Source organism: Canis lupus, chromosome 15 (genome assembly GCF_011100685.1).
Source record: "Canis lupus familiaris isolate Mischka breed German Shepherd chromosome 15, alternate assembly UU_Cfam_GSD_1.0, whole genome shotgun sequence".
NCBI lineage: Eukaryota > Metazoa > Chordata > Mammalia > Carnivora > Canidae > Canis > Canis lupus.
In genome coordinates, this window is record NC_049236.1 from 49,611,548 (window position 1) to 49,629,539 (window position 17,992).

Below are 17,992 nucleotides of genomic sequence, written 5' to 3' on the forward strand. Positions count from 1 at the left end.
CGAGATCCTATTTTATAACTCTCTTTATATTTCCTGTATTTTCTATACAATTTTGCATACATTATGGTGATGAGGATAACTAGGCAGGTCTTTTTTTTTTTTTTAAGATTTTATTTGAGAGAGCAAGAGACAGAGCATATGAGTGGGAAGAGGAGGAACTGAGGGAGAGGAAGAGGGATAAGCAGACTCCCCACTGAGCCCAACTTAGGGCTCTATCCCAAAGAATTTGGTGAACCCAGGATCTTTAAACAACATATAAAATGTATCTGTAGTTTCCACAGGACTTAAAAGAAGTCTCTTCAACTTTTTAGATAACTGCAAAGTCTAGGCCATATGACCTGGTTATGTCCCATGAATCAACTCAAAAAAAACTATAGTTTATGACTTGAAACACAAAACAGAGGTAACTGAGAAGCAGCTGTACCTACTACTTGTGTTATTTCAGATCAAGTCTTCTAGCATTTCTATGTTTCAATTTACTTGTCTTTAAAATGGGAATAACAGGGATCATGATCTGAGCCGCTTAACTGAGCCACCCAGGCACCCCTGTTACTCCCTCCCTCTCCCCCTGCTGCCACTCCCTGACTTGTGCATGCACTCTGTCTCTGTAAAAGAAATAAATAAAATATATTTTTAAAATAAGAATAACAAAACATACTCTTTCCCCTCAGGTTATTTGTAGGAATCAAGTTAAATGAGGCACTTCAAATAAACGTAAAGTATTTGTAAAATATAACAAGCAACATGCAGGTATAAACGGGGAGATTAATAGCAAGTGACTCTTATTAGCAGCCAGTGGGATAGCCTGGAAAAACATGGACTTTCAGGTCAAAAAGATGTGGATTCAAGTCTCCATTCTACCATTTACTAGCTAATGGATCCTGGATCCTGGGCAAGTTGCTTAAATATTTTTGAGCTTCAATCTTTTCAATTATAAAATGGAGAAAATAATACTGATCTCACAGGAAATAAAAAACACCTGATTCATGGTGAACTTGAATTTTATTCTGTGCCCTTATACTGACAATATGAGTTATTTTACTCAGAACACATGGGAAAAGTTATTGCAGTCCTTCCAGAGTTTACCATAAAGACATCAACATATTGAAAGAATAAATTTATATAGTATTTAATAAACACTACTAAATGCCTACCACTCTTCCCAGTGATCAGGAGAGATCTCAGAATTATGTATTCCCTGCCCTTTGGAGAAACAATATAAAAATGTTATAAGTGAGCCAGAGGGTTTCAAACCCATTTGAGAGTCTGATGAAAGCTACGGCATCTCTCCCTAAAGAAAGCTTAAAAACTGTTAGGAAACAATCAAGGAGATAAGGAGAGTATCTTCATGACCTTGGTAAGTATTCTTAACCAAAGGAGACAGCAAGGGGAAGAGGGACACTAACTACAAAGAAAGATTCAAAAACACAACTATGTTAAAATTAAGAATTTCCACATTAAAAGAAACCATAAAAAATTTTTTTAAAAAAGTAGGCCCAAGTGGAAGAAGATATTTGCAACACAAGCAACCAACAAAAGTTAAGATTCCTTTGTAAGAACTCCAACAAATCAATAAAAAATGACAGCCAAAAAGGGTGATATATTTATGCAATGAAAATAAACTGAATATAACAATATGGATACATCTTAAAAACAATACTGAATGAGAAAAATATAACACTAAAAAATACATACCAGATGATACCTCTTATGAAGTTTTAAAATAGGTCACTAAAGAATATTGTATAGGGATGCATATGCATACAGATAAGACTGTACATAAAAGGAAAAAATAATCACAAGAGTCAAGAAAGTAGTTCCCTCAAGGAGAAGGAAGAGGCCATGACCAAGAGGGATCAGAGTTGGCTTCTAGAGAACTGATGATATTCTATTTCTTGACTTGGATACAGGTTACAAGAGTTTCACTTTGTAATGTATAGGTTTTATACACTCTTCTGAATGTACACTGCAAAAATAAACACACCTTCACAACCACACCTACATTTAGCAGGAAGAGGAGGAGTTCAGACTCCCTCAGTCCACAAACCCTAAATGTATAGTATCAAGTCAGGTGAGATCAAAGGGAAAAAATCTAGATGTAAAATCGTGGGAGAAGAAGGAAGCAGTGAGCACCGGAGAGGTGAAAGATTAGAAAGACAGCTGGTAAGCAGAAGAAACACTAAGCTTCTAGGTCAGTTCACACGCTCACTTGGACAGAGAACAACATCTAGCACAAACATAGCTAACAAATGCCCAAGCTTGGTAAGGAATGCGATGGTGTCTGAAAAACACTTAAATGAATGAGGCAAAGGAGGAGCACAGCTGGTAAAGAAATGTGAACTATTAAATAATGTATCCCCAAAGAAAGAAGGCCAGTTGTTGCAAGTTTAACCCTCTGCCCACTCCATAATATTTCTGCCTCTAACCCTTCGGTGGAGACGGGGCATATTACATGGTTAGAAACTGTAAACACTAATTTCTGAGTGAAACATACACAATGTCCTGTCTAGTGAATTATTATCACAGAACCTAGGAGAGTTTCTGCCAGCCATGGGATAAATATACATACTGCAACTAACTGATGAACATATAACTGGATCAAATCTAGTGTAACCTCCAGTACTCTTCACAGTACAGCCCATTGTAAGAGAAAGCGAAGCTTTTTGCTGAATAGGAATCCAAGGCGGCCTACACTGTTTAAATCACCAGTTTAAAGGAGGTACATCTTTGGGAAGTTTTTTCACTGTGTTCTTGAAAGAAATATTAATTCATATCCCGCAATTCCCCCATCCTATCACTAGTCTGGATTATACTAAACAAAACCATCAATTATTTTCAAAAAGACTGGTATTCACGCAGAAAGTCAAAAGGCTTTATTTTGATGGAAAGCTCTGTGATGGGCATCAAGAATTATTTTTAAGGTTCCAAGATCCTGCCAAAGGCCAAGGGCATTAAATTGACTATTTCTTTACATCCCACTAAACTCCTTCCTTTCATCCCATTTTGTATCCCTCATTGGTTCCCCACAGACTTGTTATCTTCTCTTAATTCTCCAACTTTCAGGTTAAGGGAGCTACACAGAGAGGCTTCGCCATGATTTGAGGGAATGTTTACTATGGTCCATTTTCTAAAGAGGCTTTAATGTCTCTAAATCTTTCTCAGTTCTCTCTCTCTCTCATCTCCCTAAATTTGTTCTTCCCTCCAGTTTGCAGAAACTTGGCTAATCCAGCTGGAACCAAAAGCCAAAGAATTTCCTCTCCATTATGTCTGACTGAAAAGCTGCCCCAGGAACAGAGAAGGGGTGTGGACCTACACTTACGACTGCGGATCAAACTATTGATCCGAGCCGCCTTCGTGCACCCAAAACCACAAGACCAATAATGTACCTCTAGACCCAGAAAGGAGTCTCGGTCCAAATGAGCTGCCTTTAGGCATGCTACATCCTGGACGGGGGGGAGGGGGGTCACGAAATAACTACGGCAAGTGCTACCGACAAGTGGGGAGCGCGGGCGGGGGGGGAGGGGCAGAATCCAAGGTCCGAAGTTCAGGAGACACGAAACCAGACTCGACCCGCACGAGTTCGAGCTGGCGGCGGCCGCGCAGGCAAACCGCCGGGAGGCGTCGTCCTCCGAGCCCGCGGGACCCCGGGATCGCGCCCGGGCCTCCGGCTCCCCTAGCGAGAGTCACCGCGGCCGCCCGCTCACGCCAGGGCTCCCGACTTCGCGCGTTCGCAACGTCCGTAGTTCGCGCTCCAGGGCCACTAGCAGGTGCAACTCCAGCCACCCGCGTGGGTGTCCCGGGGCGCGGCCCGCGAGCCAGCGCGACCGCCGAGAGCCACTGTGCCCGCGTCCCGCCGCGCAAAGACGCCGGTGCCGGCCGGGGGGCGCTGGGGGCAAGGCTGCCGCCCGGGCAGGACCCGCGCGGCCCCGGGGCGCCCGACCCCCCCGACCCCCCCGCGCCCCTCACCTGCCGCCGGGTGGCCCGACAGCGCGCAGCCCCGGGGCGCCCCCCCCGCCTCACCTGCCCCCCCTCCCGGCGCCCCTCACCTGCCCCCCTCGCCTGCCCCTTCCCCGCGCCCCTCACCTGCCCCCCTCGCCTGCCCCCTCCTCGCGCCCCTCACCTGCCCCCCTCGCCTGCCCCCCCGCGCCCCTCACCTGCCCCCCTCCCCTGCCGCCTCCCCGCGCCTCTCACCTGCCCCCCTCGCCTGCCCCCAGCGCCCCTCACCTGCCCCCCTCGCCTGCCCCTTCCCCGCGCCCCTCACCTGCCCCCCTCGCCTGCCCCCCCGCGCCCCTCACCTGCCACCCTCGCCTGCCCCCCCGCGCCCCTCACCTGCCACCCTCGCCTGCCCCCCCGCGCCCCTCACCTGCCCCCCTCCCCTGCCGCCTCCCCGCGCCTCTCACCTGCCCCCCTCGCCTGCCCCCAGCGCCCCTCACCTGCCCCCCTCGCCTGCCCCTTCCCCGCGCCCCTCACCTGCCCCCCTCGCCTGCCCCCTCCCCGCGCCCCTCCCCTGTCCCCCCCGCCTGCCCCCCCCCGCGCCCCTCCCCTGTGCCCCCCGCCTGCCCCCCCCCCCCGCGCCCCTCACCTGCAGCGGGGTGGCCCGACAGCGCGCGGCCCCGGGCACGGCGCGGGCCCCCGAACTCGCGGCGCTCGCGCAGCTCCTCCTCCTCGTCCTCCCGCCGCCGGCCCTCAGCCATGGACGAGGCGCGGCGGCGCGGCCCCGGAGCGGCGGGGGAGCCGCGGGCCTCGGCGCGGGTCCGCGAGCACCGGGCGCCCCAGGCCAGCGCCCTCGGGCCGGGCGGCGGCGGCGCCTCCGGACTCCACCTGCAGCCCGCGGGCAGCGGCCTGGCTCGGGCCGGGCGGGCCTCCCCGCCTCCGCGCGGCGCACCCGCGGCCTCCGGCTCCCGCCCCGCTCCCGCTCCCGCTCCCGCCCCGCTCCCGGCTCGCCCTCTCGCGTCTCCCCTCCCTCCCTCCCTCCCCGCCCCGCGGAGCCGCGGCCGGGCCGGGGCGGGGAGCGCGCGGGCCTCGCCCCCTGGGGAGGGGTCACGGCCTGGGGCCGCCCCGCCGCCGCCGCCGCCGCCGCCGCGCGCCCGACCCCGACCCCGACCCGCGCGGACGGAGTAAATAAACGGGAGAGGAAGCGGGGAGAGAGGAGGCGGCCTGGCCCCTTCCTGCCCCTTCCCGGTATCCCGGCGTCAACAGGAAACCCATTTGCCCGACACGGAGACAAAGGAGGGGGAGGAGCAGCCTTCCCGCGGCTGCACCGGGACCCGCGGGTCGGCGGGAGCCCCGCGCTCCGGAGCACACCTGCAGTCCGGCCCGGCCCCTGGGCTGCACGCTTGTTCCTCTTTTCCTCCCACATCACCCTTGCAAACCGAGCCTCTCCAGGACACCGGATTTTAGGGCAGTGACATGATTCTGTACGACATTTTAACGGCGAATACATGTCAATATGCATTTGTCCAAACTCATAGCATATATAACACCCACGGAACCCCAATGTGAACTGTAGGGTTGGGGTGATGGTGACGTGTCAGGTGAGGTTCCCCAGCTGTAACAGATGGGTCACTCTCTCCTAGCCGCTGATGATGGGAGAGGCTGTGCAATGCGGTTATTTGTGAAACCCCAGTCTTCAGCTCAATTTTGCTGTGAATTAAAATATAAAGTCTAATTCTTTTTAAAAAAAAAAAATTGTTATTTCAGCCTCGCTGGATTCTAATTACCTTAGGGTTAGAAAGTGGCCACCATCCCTAGAAGGAAATGTATTTAAGAGCCATGTACCTGATTAACTGGAGAGAAATGATCTGATGAAGTGGCAGGAGCACTGGTGCTGGAGTGAGAAACTATAATTTGAAGCACTTAGCTATGAGATCTACCCTGTGAACGGTTTTTTCAAAAGTGAAATGTACGTGTAAGAAAGTTATTATGTGTATTTGCAGAGTGCACATCTTCCGTTCAGGACTTGTACATACACAGGTCCTCATAGAGATCCTGGAATCTCAGAAAAATACCCAAGCGACAAGCAGGAACATTGTCTGGACATGAACCTGTAGGAAACTCCCTGGTGGGATGAACAGGCCTTCATCTCCAGCCTCTCTGCTCTATTTCTGAGAGATCGTGAGAGTTCGTGATGTTCAGCATGTGAGAGAAAAAGAAAGAGAGAAAAGGGTCACTGAAAATAGAATTGCCTGCGTACCTGAGTGCTGTGTCTTTGCCTTTTCAACAGTGGTTGTGGCTGCGTGAGAAAACCTTTCTGCTTCTGGGCAGATAAGAACCACAATCGATTTTGTGGAATTGAGGTCAAATCCACAAGTTAAAATTTTATTATTGCATAAGCCATTAAATAAGTAGACATCTGGAGAATTTGAAATTAAACTAGGGGTGGGTAAAAAAGTTCTGGCCTATTGAGTTCTTCTAAGAGTTTGAGTTTACTGTCAGGGAAAGCCCATTTGTCACTTACCTTCAAAGATGAGGAATCACTCCAAGGTCCCTATTCTGACAACACAAACTTCACTAAAGCTGTTGAAGTCAGTCGCGCTGTTATTCAGATTCTTAGTGTGAAAAGGCCTGCAGGTGTTCTGGATCTTCCATCCAATCAGAGTCTTCAAAACCCACCTCCTGCTTTGGGAGTACAGGCTCACTTTACATTCAGCAAACATTCATGGGAACTATTGTGTGCCAAAAACCGTACTAGGTGCTGTGGGGAGCCTCAAAAGAAGGAAAGAAGTATTTACTTTCAGGCCTTGTGGTAGGCGTTTTTCGTATAGGTTTTCTCATTTTATTTTTAAAAAAATTTTTAACATAGAATATCCTGTCTTAACCAGTTTTTTTTTTGTTTTTTGTTTTGTTTTGTTTTGTTTTGTTTTTGGTAGGCTTGACACCCAATGTGGGGCTTGAACTCATGACCCAGAGATCAAAAGTTGCATGCTCCACTGACTAAGCCAGCCAAGGTGCCCTGATTTTCTCTTTTTTTTTTTTTTTTTGATTTTCTCATTTTAAATGAACAAAACTAATCCCTGTTCTCCAATGGCAGAGAAAGATTTATCCAGTTTACCACAAAATAAGCCAAACTTTGTTAAATTTTATAGTTGAGATATGACGTTAGATACAGTTGCCAAGATACTTCATTGGAGAAGGAATTATCTTTACAACTGGATATTCATGTGCTAAAGAATGAATTTGAACCCCTACTTCATACCATATCAAAAATTAAACAGAATCATAGATCTAAATGTAAGACCTAAAACTATAAAGCTCCTCAAAGAAAACATGGGATTGAATCTCTGTGACCCTGGCTTTGGCAATCATTTCTTAGGGGGACACCAAAACGTATAAATGACAAAACTAAAAGTAAGTTGGATCACTCTAAAATTAAAAACTTGAGCTTCAAAGGATATCAATTAAGAGACTAAGAAGACACCCCTCAGAATGTGAGAAAATGTTTGAAAATCATATATATGAAAAGGGGCTTGTGTTCAGAATATAATATATAAAGAACTTACAACTCGGTTTTTTTTTTTTTTTTTTTAATTAGCCCAATTTAAAAATGGACATTCTTGCAGTGCCTGGGTGGCTCAGTCAGTTGAGGAGCCAACTCTTGATCTCAGCTCAGTCTTTTATTTTATTATTATTATTTTTTTAAGATTTATTTGAGATAGAGCGAGAGAACAAGCAGGAGGAGGTGCAGAGAGAGAAACAGCCTCTCCACTAAGCAGGGAGCCTGATGTGGGGCTCAATCCCAGGACCCTGAGCAAAAAGCAGACACTTAACTGACTGAGCCACCCAGGCACCCCTCAGCTCAGGTCTTGAGCTCAGGGTTGTGAGTTCAAGTACTGCATTGGGCTTCACACTGGGCATGGCACCTAGTTAAATAAATAAATGGACATTCTTCAAAGAAGATATACAAATGGCCAATAAGATCATGAAAGACATTCAACATTAGGGGATCGCTGGGTGGCTCAGCAGTTTAGCGCCTGCTTTGGGCCCAGGGCGTGATCCTGGAGTCCCAGGATCAAGTCCCACATCGAGCTCCCTGCATGGAGCCCACGTCTTCCTCTTCCTGTGTCTCTGCCTCTGTGTGTGTGTGTGTCTCTCACGAATAAATAAATAAAATCTTTAAAAAGAAAAAAGAAAGGCTTTCAACATCATTAGTCATTAGGGAAATGTAAGTCAAACCTTAATGAAGCATCACTTCACATCTCCCAGGATGGCTAAGATAAAGATATAGACAATAGTAAGTGTTGATAAGGATGTGAAGAAATTACAACCCTCACATTTAGCTGGTGGAAATGTAAAATGGTACAGCCACTTTGTAAAATATTATGAACAGTTCTTCAAAAAGTTAAACATAGGGTTACCATTTAATGTAGCAGTTCTACTTGTCAGTGTATACCCAAAAGAAATGCAAACGCATTCACACAAAAATTTGTGCACAAAAGCTGAGAGTGGCATTATTCATAATAGCACAAAAGTGAATACAAATGTTCATCAATTGGGCACCTGGGTGGTTCAGTGGCTGAGCACCTGCCTTTGGCTTGGGTCGTGATCCTGAGGTCCTGGGATCCAGTTCTGCACTGGGCTCCCCACGGGGAGCCTACTTCTCCCTCTGCCTATGTCTCTGCCTCTCTGTGTCTCTCATGAATAAATAAATAAAATCTTAACAAAAAACAAATGTTCACCAATTGGTGAATAAAGTGTGGAATATTCATTTAATGCAATATTATATAACCATAAAAAGGAATGAAGTACTGCTACATGCTACAACATGGATTAACCTTGAAAACATTATGCTAAGTTAAAGAAACCAGAGACAAAAGACTGCTATGATGTATGTATGATTCTGTTTATATAAGATGTCCAGGATTAACCTTGAAAACATTATGCTAAGTTAAAGAAACCAGAGACAAAAGACTGCTATGATGTATGTATGATTCTGTTTATATAAGATGTCCAGAGTAGATTAAGCCATAGACATAAAGTACATCAGGGGTTGCTGGGGGCAAAGGAGAATGGGGAATCGCAGCTAGTAAGTACAGGATTTCTTCTTGAGGTCATGATAATACTATAAAATCAGATAGTGGCCAAGGTTGCACAGCTCTGTGAATGTACTAAGAGATGAATTTTATGGTATGTAAATTATATGTCAATAAAACTGTTGTTTAAATATTTATGTATAAATATGCATATAGAACCACCATAAAAGCACAGAAAACAAAGAGCAGTGAGAGGACTGCACTCTGAAGTCATCATATTAAAGTAGAGAAACCAGATAGGACTTACAAGCAATAACAATTTAATCATATGAAAGAAAATCAAAGGTGTAGCCAACTAGCAACTAAATAAACATGCTGAAACATCCTACCCACCCGAGTAACACAAGAGCCAAACCCATAGAAGGACAATGTTAAGAAACTTGGAATGAAAACTTACAGACTAAGAGAACAAGATTCACCATCAAAGCTTTAAGGTGCTAAAAAAATTTGTTTTTTGTAAGAGAGAGCCCGATTTATAAAGAAAATGTTCTTCTCACTTTAGATATATAGCCTGTAACAAAATGGTAAATTAAATAAAATGCTACCAAAGAAAAGAATATGCTATATCAATACATATGTAGTACAGTGCTTGGCAAATAGATGACACAATAAATATTTGTTTAATGACACATGAATATAATTCCTTTTTTTCCTGCTGAATCACTAGAAGGCATAGCCTGAAGTCCTTTAACTTAAATAAAAAGTATTTGGAATTTAAAATGCACAGCTGAAGACCTCAAAAAAGAAAAAGCAAGGATGGACAGAGATGTATACAGTATCTTCAAAGTTTCATGTCTTAAAATATCTGAACCAAGTGTGTCAGAATTTTAAGATTTATTAAAGTATGGTGGTGGGTTTATGAGTGTGAATTATATTACTCTCCACACATTCTGTGTGTTTTTAGATTTTCACTATATTAAAAGAATTAAAAAGCAAAAAGCACAATATAGACCGTCTAGACTGACAGCTAGAGTTCATATTTTCCAGCACACTTCGTTGTAGGGCATTCTCCTACTGATCGATAGCTTGCTAAAATGTCCCCATTTCTTTGCCTCTCTCTCCCAATACTTTTTAATATGACTTTGTATCTCATTCAGCAAAAGGTGGTTCCATACCCTATGAAGGTTGGGCCGACTTTGGGATTTGCTTTGGCCAAAAGAATATGGCAAAAATGACACTGTGTGAATTCCACGCCTGGACCTCAAGAGGCCCTGCTTTCTTCAGCTTGTTCTCTTGAAAGCCTTCTACCACCATCGGAGCAAGCCAAGGTGAGCCGACTAGAGAAAGAGACATGCTGAAGGAGGGAAAGACCAGTTGTCCCAGCAGAGACCCATAGCCAACAACCCTTAAACCTGTGAGAGAAGGCCATCGTGATCGGCAGAGCTGCTCATCTGCACCACAGCTGACTGCAGACACATAAGTGACCCGGCTGAGACCAAAACTGTTGCCCAGCTCACCTATAACCTCATAAGCACTAAGAAATGCTTAATATTTCATGTTACTGAGGTTTTGTGGTGCATTGTTGTGCAGCATGTGATGGCTTGGGATCTCCTGAAATCAGTCAATGAAATAGAATTAGAGATGCAAAAATTTTATTAGAGAGCAGGGGAGACAAATACTGGCCAAGGAGAACTGTCATATATTGCTACACAGACCTGACAAAGCCTCTGCTGGTCCAGGCGTGTAAGTGGCAAGGCCCTCACTCAGTCACTGGCTGAGGCTGCTTGAAAGCTGGTGCAGACACTGAAGAAGCTGTCCACCTACCACTTCTTTGTACCTGAGCAGCAAGAACTTTCTCGAAAGGAGCTGCACCTCTGTGCGTCTGCCGTTGTCCAGTCCTTGCACCACGCAAATCCACTTCTCCATACTTGTCCAGGGAGTAGCTCAGGGTAACCTCCATCACTGCACTTGTTTTTAGAGCCTGCACCAGCTGTCCTAGCCTGTCTTCATGATCCATTCCGAGTCCTTCTTGCCCTTAGCTACCACCTCTTCTGGTCTTGGTGGCTTACCTGGTGGTAGTAGGACCCAAACTTTCATCATCAGGGTGTCTTAACCCCTAGTGATCATATCCTTCTCAGGCTGGGGTTGCTTCACTTGTCTGTTCACAATTACGTTTGACCAAAGGAGAATCAAGAACCAAGAAGATAACCAAGTGGGTCTTATGAGTTCTAAACATATGCTTCTCTGTTCCCATTGTGTAAAATTAGCCTTACTTCCCATTGCTGATCAGAGTTAATTATCCCTGCCAACATGGTCACTATTCTCACTTCCTGGTCCCTGGCCACAAGGGGTTGAAAGTATCCAGATGGCAGCCATAGTTTGTAATTCAGCTGGACCCTCACTCTATCCTCTGGTGAAAGCATGGCTCTATTGACAAACAGAACCTCTAATCCTGTAGACTCCGAGAAGCATGACTCAGTAGATCATTGGGAGAGATGGTAAGTGAGGCCAGTCCTGTTGCCATCCCCTCATTTCCAGTTCCACATAATCTTCTGATTGGAGACACAGTACCATAAAAAGAGAGATCTCTAGTATTACGTGTATACTGCATTCTGGAGGGTTAAGCCACCTCTTCACAGGGTATTGCCTCCAACTTTGCACTTCAGCTATGACTTCTTCCCTCAGGGGAATACATATACCCATACATGTACATATACATATATATATGTATGAAACTAGAAGTAAGAAGTGTAACGCAAAATAGCTTTTTAAAATAAGTACCATTGCATCCATCAAAAACAAATCCATAAAGCATGTGAGCATAAAATCTAAATCTCTCAAAGTCATATTCATGGAACAAGTGATCATTATTAGCCCCCATCTTCCAATAAAAATGAAGCGTCTATTGCAAGATCAAGACCGGGGCTCTCAGGGGTCATAGCCTCAGATTCAAAACATAATAAAATACCTGGAAGTGTCAAAAATGAGAGTTCACTTCCTGACAGAAGGATATTTTTATTCAAACTCTTGACATCTGAAAAAGAGCAATGTTAGCGGTTTATATACAGTGACCTAGAGCTTCTAATATCCTTTGGCCAAGTCAAATTTTAATCCCTTTCCTGTGCCACTGCCTTCTATTTATTCCTGCCTACATTCTAACCTTTCAAAAATTTCTTCTTTCACTCCTACCACCTTCTTTCCTTCACTTTGTCCATATCTCTTTCACTGTATTTTCCTTTGGCACTCCCTTTGGTTTTCTAAACTGCTGTGTGCCTCAGTTTCCTCATCTGTAAAATAGGGATAATAATAGTGGTTATCTCACAAGAGAGTTGTGAGGATTAAAATGAATTAATATATTAGTTGTTGGGGCTGCTGTAATAAACTACCATAAACTGAGTGGCTTAAACAACAGAAAGTTATTGTCTCCCAGTTCTGGAGTCTGGAAGTCCAAGACAAATGGGTTGAGAGGGCCATACCCTCTCTGAAGTTTCTAGGGAACAATCTGTTCCAGGCCTCTTCCCTTGCCTCACGTAGTTCTTGGCTTGTGACTGCATCACTCCAGTTGGTGGTCTTCCTATGTATATATTGCTGTGTCCAAATTTCCCCTTTTCATAAGAACACTAGTCTTATTGGGTTAGAGGCTTACCCTACACCACTATGACCCCATTTTAACTAATTATATCAGCAGCTACTCTATGTCCAAATACGGTCACATTCTGAGGTAGTGGGACTTTAACACAGGAATCGGGGTGGTGGGGAGCGGGAGTGACACAATTCAACTCATAACACATATGTAAAGAACCTAGAACAGTTCCTGGCACATAAAAGGCACTATGTGAATATTTGCTATTGATTGAGTGCATACTATGTGTGGAGCACTGTGCTAGGTACTGAGGATTTAACAGTGAAGTAGACACTGCTCTATTCCTCAAGGAGCTCATAGTCTGATAAGATCTAAGGTAGAGATGACATAGGGTGACTATCATTCCAGTTTGCTTATCAATGACTAGGGGATGGAGGGGGAGGTGGAAAGGGGTTGTTGGGACATAGGACTTTCAGTGCAAACACCCAGAAAGTTCAGGGCAAATCAGGCCAAGTCATTAACTCTGGCAGTGAGCAAGATGGGAGGATATAGGCTCCAAGAGGAAAATAAGAGAGGTATAGTGGCAGGAACTGCTTATTTTCCCCAATATCTGTTATCTCCTTGGCATTTGATCATCAAGAATAAAGACTACAGGGATGCCTGGGTGGCTCAGTGACTGAGCATCTGCCTTTGGCTCAGGAAGTGATCCTGAAGTCCCAGAATCGAGTCCCAGATGGGGCTCCCGGCATGAAGCCTGCTTCTCCCTCTGCCTATGTCTCTGCGTCTCTCTCTCTCTCTCTCTCTCTGTGTGTGTGTGTGTGTGTGTGTGTGTGTGTCTCATGAATAAATAAATTTTTAAAATCTTAAAAGAAAAAAAAGAATAAAGACTACATTCTCCAGTGTACCATGACCTCAGGCATGGCCATGTAACTAAATTCTGGCCAATGGAAAATGATGTGTACAACTTCAGAGAGACGTTTTAAAGGGAAGTGGCATACCCTTCTTCACCTCCTTTGTTACTAGAATTTGAGTATAATGGTTGAAATTAGAACAGTCATCTTTAACCACAAGATGGAAGGCAAATACTAACTGGGAGCCTGGACCTGTGTTGATTATGGAGAAGGCATACCTATCAGACCTCATACATCTACACTTCATTTATGTGAGAAATAAACTACTTTTTAATGCTGTGATTATTTGGGCTTTTCTGTCACACAGTTAACATAATTCAATATACTACACATATTAACCTCTGTCTTAAACAGTCATGAGAAGAGCTAAGAGGGAAAGAAAGAATTCTACACAGAAGAAAAGTCATATTTCATATCTGCTAAAGGCTTAATATCCAACATATAAAAGAACTTATAAAACTGAACACACACACACACACATACAAAATAATCCAGCTAAAAATGAGCAGAAGACATGAATAGACATTTTTCCAAAGAAGACATACAGATGGCCAGCAGACACATGAAAAGATGCTCAACATCCCTCAACGTCAGGGAAATACAATCAAAACTATGATGAGATATCACCTCATATCTGTCAGAATGGCTAAAGTTAATAATACAGGAAACAACTGGTATTGGTGGGAATGTGGAGAAAGGGGAACCCTCCTACACTGTTGGTGGGAATGCAAATTTGTGCATCCACTCTGGAAAACATAATGGAGGTTCTTCAAAAAAGTTAAAAATAGAACTACCCTATCAACCCAGCAATTGCACTTCTAGTATTTACCCAAAGGATACAAAAATACTGGTTTGAAGGAATACATACACCCTACTGTTTATGGCAGCATTTATCAACAATAGCCAAATTATGGAAAGAACCTAAGTGTCCATTGACTGATGAATAGATAAAGAAGAATATATCTGTGATATATATATATATATATAAAAGAGGAATATTACTTAGCCATCAAAAAGAATGAAACCTTGCCATTTGTAGTGACATGGATGGAAGTAAAGAATATTATGCTAAGTGAAATAAGTCAGTCAGAGAAAGACAAATATCACATGATTTCACTTGTATGTGGAATTTAAGAAACAAAACAAATGAACATAATTGGGCGGGGGGGAAGGAGGCAAACCAGGAAGCAGACTCTTAACCACAGAGAACAAACTGTGGGTTATTGGAGGGGAGGTGGGTTGGGGATGGGTTACATAGGTGATGGGGATTAAGGAGGGCACTTGTGATAAGCACTGGATATTGTAAGGGATGAATCACTAAATTCTACACCTGAAACTAATATTACACTGTAAGGCTAAATAACTGGAATTTAAATAAAAACAATGGAAAAAATAGAAAAAAGGTCATGTTTAAAGGCTTGCAAGCAAGAGAGTCTGGAATAATTTCAGATTTCATGAAAGTGGACTAAATAATCAGGAAAAGACCTCTCTGTTAAGTAATAACAGAAATTCTATTCCCAGTTCTAATGTGTGTGGGTTTTCCTAGACCATCAAGCAGCTCTTGGATACCACCTGGGTGTCCTATAATTCTGGCACTACCTACTAGGGAATAGCATGAGACAGGAGGTACCAATGACTTCTCTTCCGGTTTAATTAATTTGCTAGAGCAGCTCACAGAATTCGGAGGAACATTTTCCTTACTAGATTACCAGTTTATTATGAAAGGATATAATTCAGGAACAGCCAGGTAGAAGAGATGCATAGAACAGGGTATGGGAAAAGGGCATGGAGCTACCATGCCCTCTCTGATCATGCCACTCTCTCCAAATCTCCATGTGTTCATCAACCTGGAAGATCTCTAAACCCAGTCCTTGTGGGGCTTTGTGGAAGCTTCATTGCAAAGGCGTGATTGGTTAAATCACTGATCATTGACAACTCATATAACCTCCCTCACTTCTCCCTTTCCTGGAGGTCAGTGAAAGGACTGAAAGTTTCAACCCTCTAATCATGTGATCCGCTTTACTGGCAACCATCCCTATCCTGTGGTGTGGTCCAAAAGATACCCATTAACATAACAAAATATAACTTTTCCTCTCTCTTCACGTGAAATTCCAAAGGTTTTAGGAGCTCTTTGCCAGAAGGAGGAAGACCAAATCTATATTTCTTATTATAAATTATAATGCCATTTCCCTAATAGAGTAAGGGAAATCTCCAAAGACTAAAAATGAAGAAGGAACTATAACCAGAGTGGTAATAATAGTTGACACACATACAAGATACATTTTAAATATATCTTGACTCACTTAATCCTAACAACAACCTTATGAGGTAGGTACTATTTTGGTAAAAAGAAACAGGTCCAAAATGGAGTCACTCATACTAAGCCCCATGCTATGTCTTGTGTAAACCAAGAGTTAATACCTAAACTAATTGCAGTTTCAGCCTCTCCCATGAATATCTTAAGCAGTCAGTCTGGAATTTCCTAGTCAGCACTACTGAGGCTATCCACCTGATAGACTGCTTTCATTCCCTAAAAGATGGTGACCTTGCCTGAAATAATCCACTCTTGTTCCCCTTCTGCCTCCCATTTCATACAGCTCCTGGGAGCTCCTTTATGTTTGCTAGATGAAATGGTGTCCAGTTTATGAACCATTGAAATGGATCAGTTAGATCTTTTAATTCACACAGTTGATTTTTTTTTAACAGATTTGGTGGCAGAGATGGAATCCAAAGTGAACTTCTAGTAGCATTCAGAGACAATGAGAACCAGAAATGGTACCCTCAAATCCTTTGAGTTCTGTCTTTATCACTATTTCTGAGGGCCATGAGTAAGTTCCTCTCAGTTCTGAGCTCCCTTGTCTTTGCATCAAGCTCCTGATCTAATTGGCTTTCTGGTCAGTTCCATACTGGGAACTGCTGGTAGTTCAGGTTGCAATTATCATGTAATTGATGAAAACTTTCAGCCTTTGATTCTGTCCTAAGATCCAGGTGGGAACTGCTGGTGGGAGTTCACAGTTCCCCATTTATGTGGAACCCCACCCCCCACCCCCACCCCATCCCAGTTCCCAGTCCCTATTTGTTGAGGTATGCTGGCTCAATTCTTCCCACATTCCAACTTCCAAGGTGGGAATTGTTGGTGTTTGTACATGGGATCTTCTGTTGGCAAGAATGTATTAACATTTCTTGGTTACTGCCAGTATATTAAGGTGTACATGTTTGTCTTATTTTGTGTAGATAAAGGCCATTGCTAGTGGGAATCTTGGAAGCAGCCACAAAATTGGCAGGCACAGACCAAACATTTAAAAGCTGTGAGAGTGCTTACCACCAAACCCGAAGACCTCTGTGTTAGAATAAGTCGGTCATAGAATAGGCCAGATTGACACTGGGTCGTTCACCAACCTCAAGAAAATTTCCATGCAGTGAGATACTGTAAAACATCACACATTTTCCAATCCAGTGCCATATCCTTATCAGGTATTATATCCAAGAAACCCAAAGGTTTAGATAGATAGATCCTTAAAGAACCAAGTGTGCCACCTTCTTGCATACCTGATTATTTTATGTTTAAGTACTATATAGTCCCCAAAGTGATAAATATCTACAAAAGTGGCAAAATCTTACTAAAAACAAAACAATTACAATGACCATTATGCAGAACATTCCAATTAGACAATATCATCCATTTAAGAAGAGCAGTAGAAAGTAAGGGTTCTCAAGTTAAACGAACAGAATGATATACCAATTTTAATTGGTATGCAGAACTTTCAAAAAGACTGTGATTCCAAAATAACTTCATTAAAAAATTTGTTACAAAAGGCCAATGAAAAGCTAAGGATATGAGAGATATCTAAACCAAGATGGTAAGACTGACTGACATGATTCCTATTGAATCCTTCTATCCTTCCTTACCTGAGTACTCATGCTTTATTAACTCTTTGTCTGAATTGACTTTCCACTTTGAAGAGGCTACTAAACAGCTACCTTTAATAATAAAACTTCTTGAGATTACAGGAGATCCTCCTCATATCTTTTACTCCTGGTCAAATACCAAACTAAGGGCCATAGTTAAAGAATTTCCTAAGCCCAGGAAGGGTCCTCAAAAGTTTTCTGAAGAATTTAGAGTCATTATCAGGGCCTATGACTCTGGGCTGTGAGATCTTAATCAGTTTCTGCACATGCTAGGAAGACCTGGGGGAGTCCAAAAATGGATGCAGGAAGCAGGATGGTATAACCCAGAGGATGATATCTGAGAATCTTGACCTTCAACACGGTCCCCTCATGGACCAGAAAAAGCTCACAAAATAGCAACTGATCTTTAAAAGTCATTCCTAGAGTCTTACCTGCTCACATTGATTGGTCTATTATTCAAACATTCAAATAAAGGAATATGATGAATCTGTGGCAGACTGAAAAGCCCAAATGGGGGCTCTCTTCCTATGGCATTCCAGGTTCCATACAATAAGTGAGGTCACCCAATCTGCTCTAGCTGCTCTGTTTGTAAATGGATTATCTCCTCAGGTTAGTGGATT

At 43.7% G+C, this 17,992-nt stretch overlaps 1 protein-coding gene across 4 annotated transcripts in view; it reads right to left on the reverse strand.

Annotated features, from left to right (window-relative positions):
- The window catches only part of SH3D19 (SH3 domain containing 19), a 176,866-nt gene extending 172,158 nt beyond the window's left edge, over positions 1–4,708 (reverse strand). For all 4 annotated transcript variants that reach the window (XR_005370867.1, XM_038559005.1, XM_038559006.1 and 1 more), the window contains exon 1: positions 4,583–4,708. Coding sequence is in view for 3 of the 4 variants with exons in the window: in XM_038559005.1 (XP_038414933.1) it covers positions 4,583–4,694 (112 nt within the window). In the remaining variant the exon portion in view is untranslated. The remainder of the gene's footprint in view (positions 1–4,582) is intronic.
- Between the last annotated feature and the right edge of the window lie 13,284 nt (positions 4,709–17,992).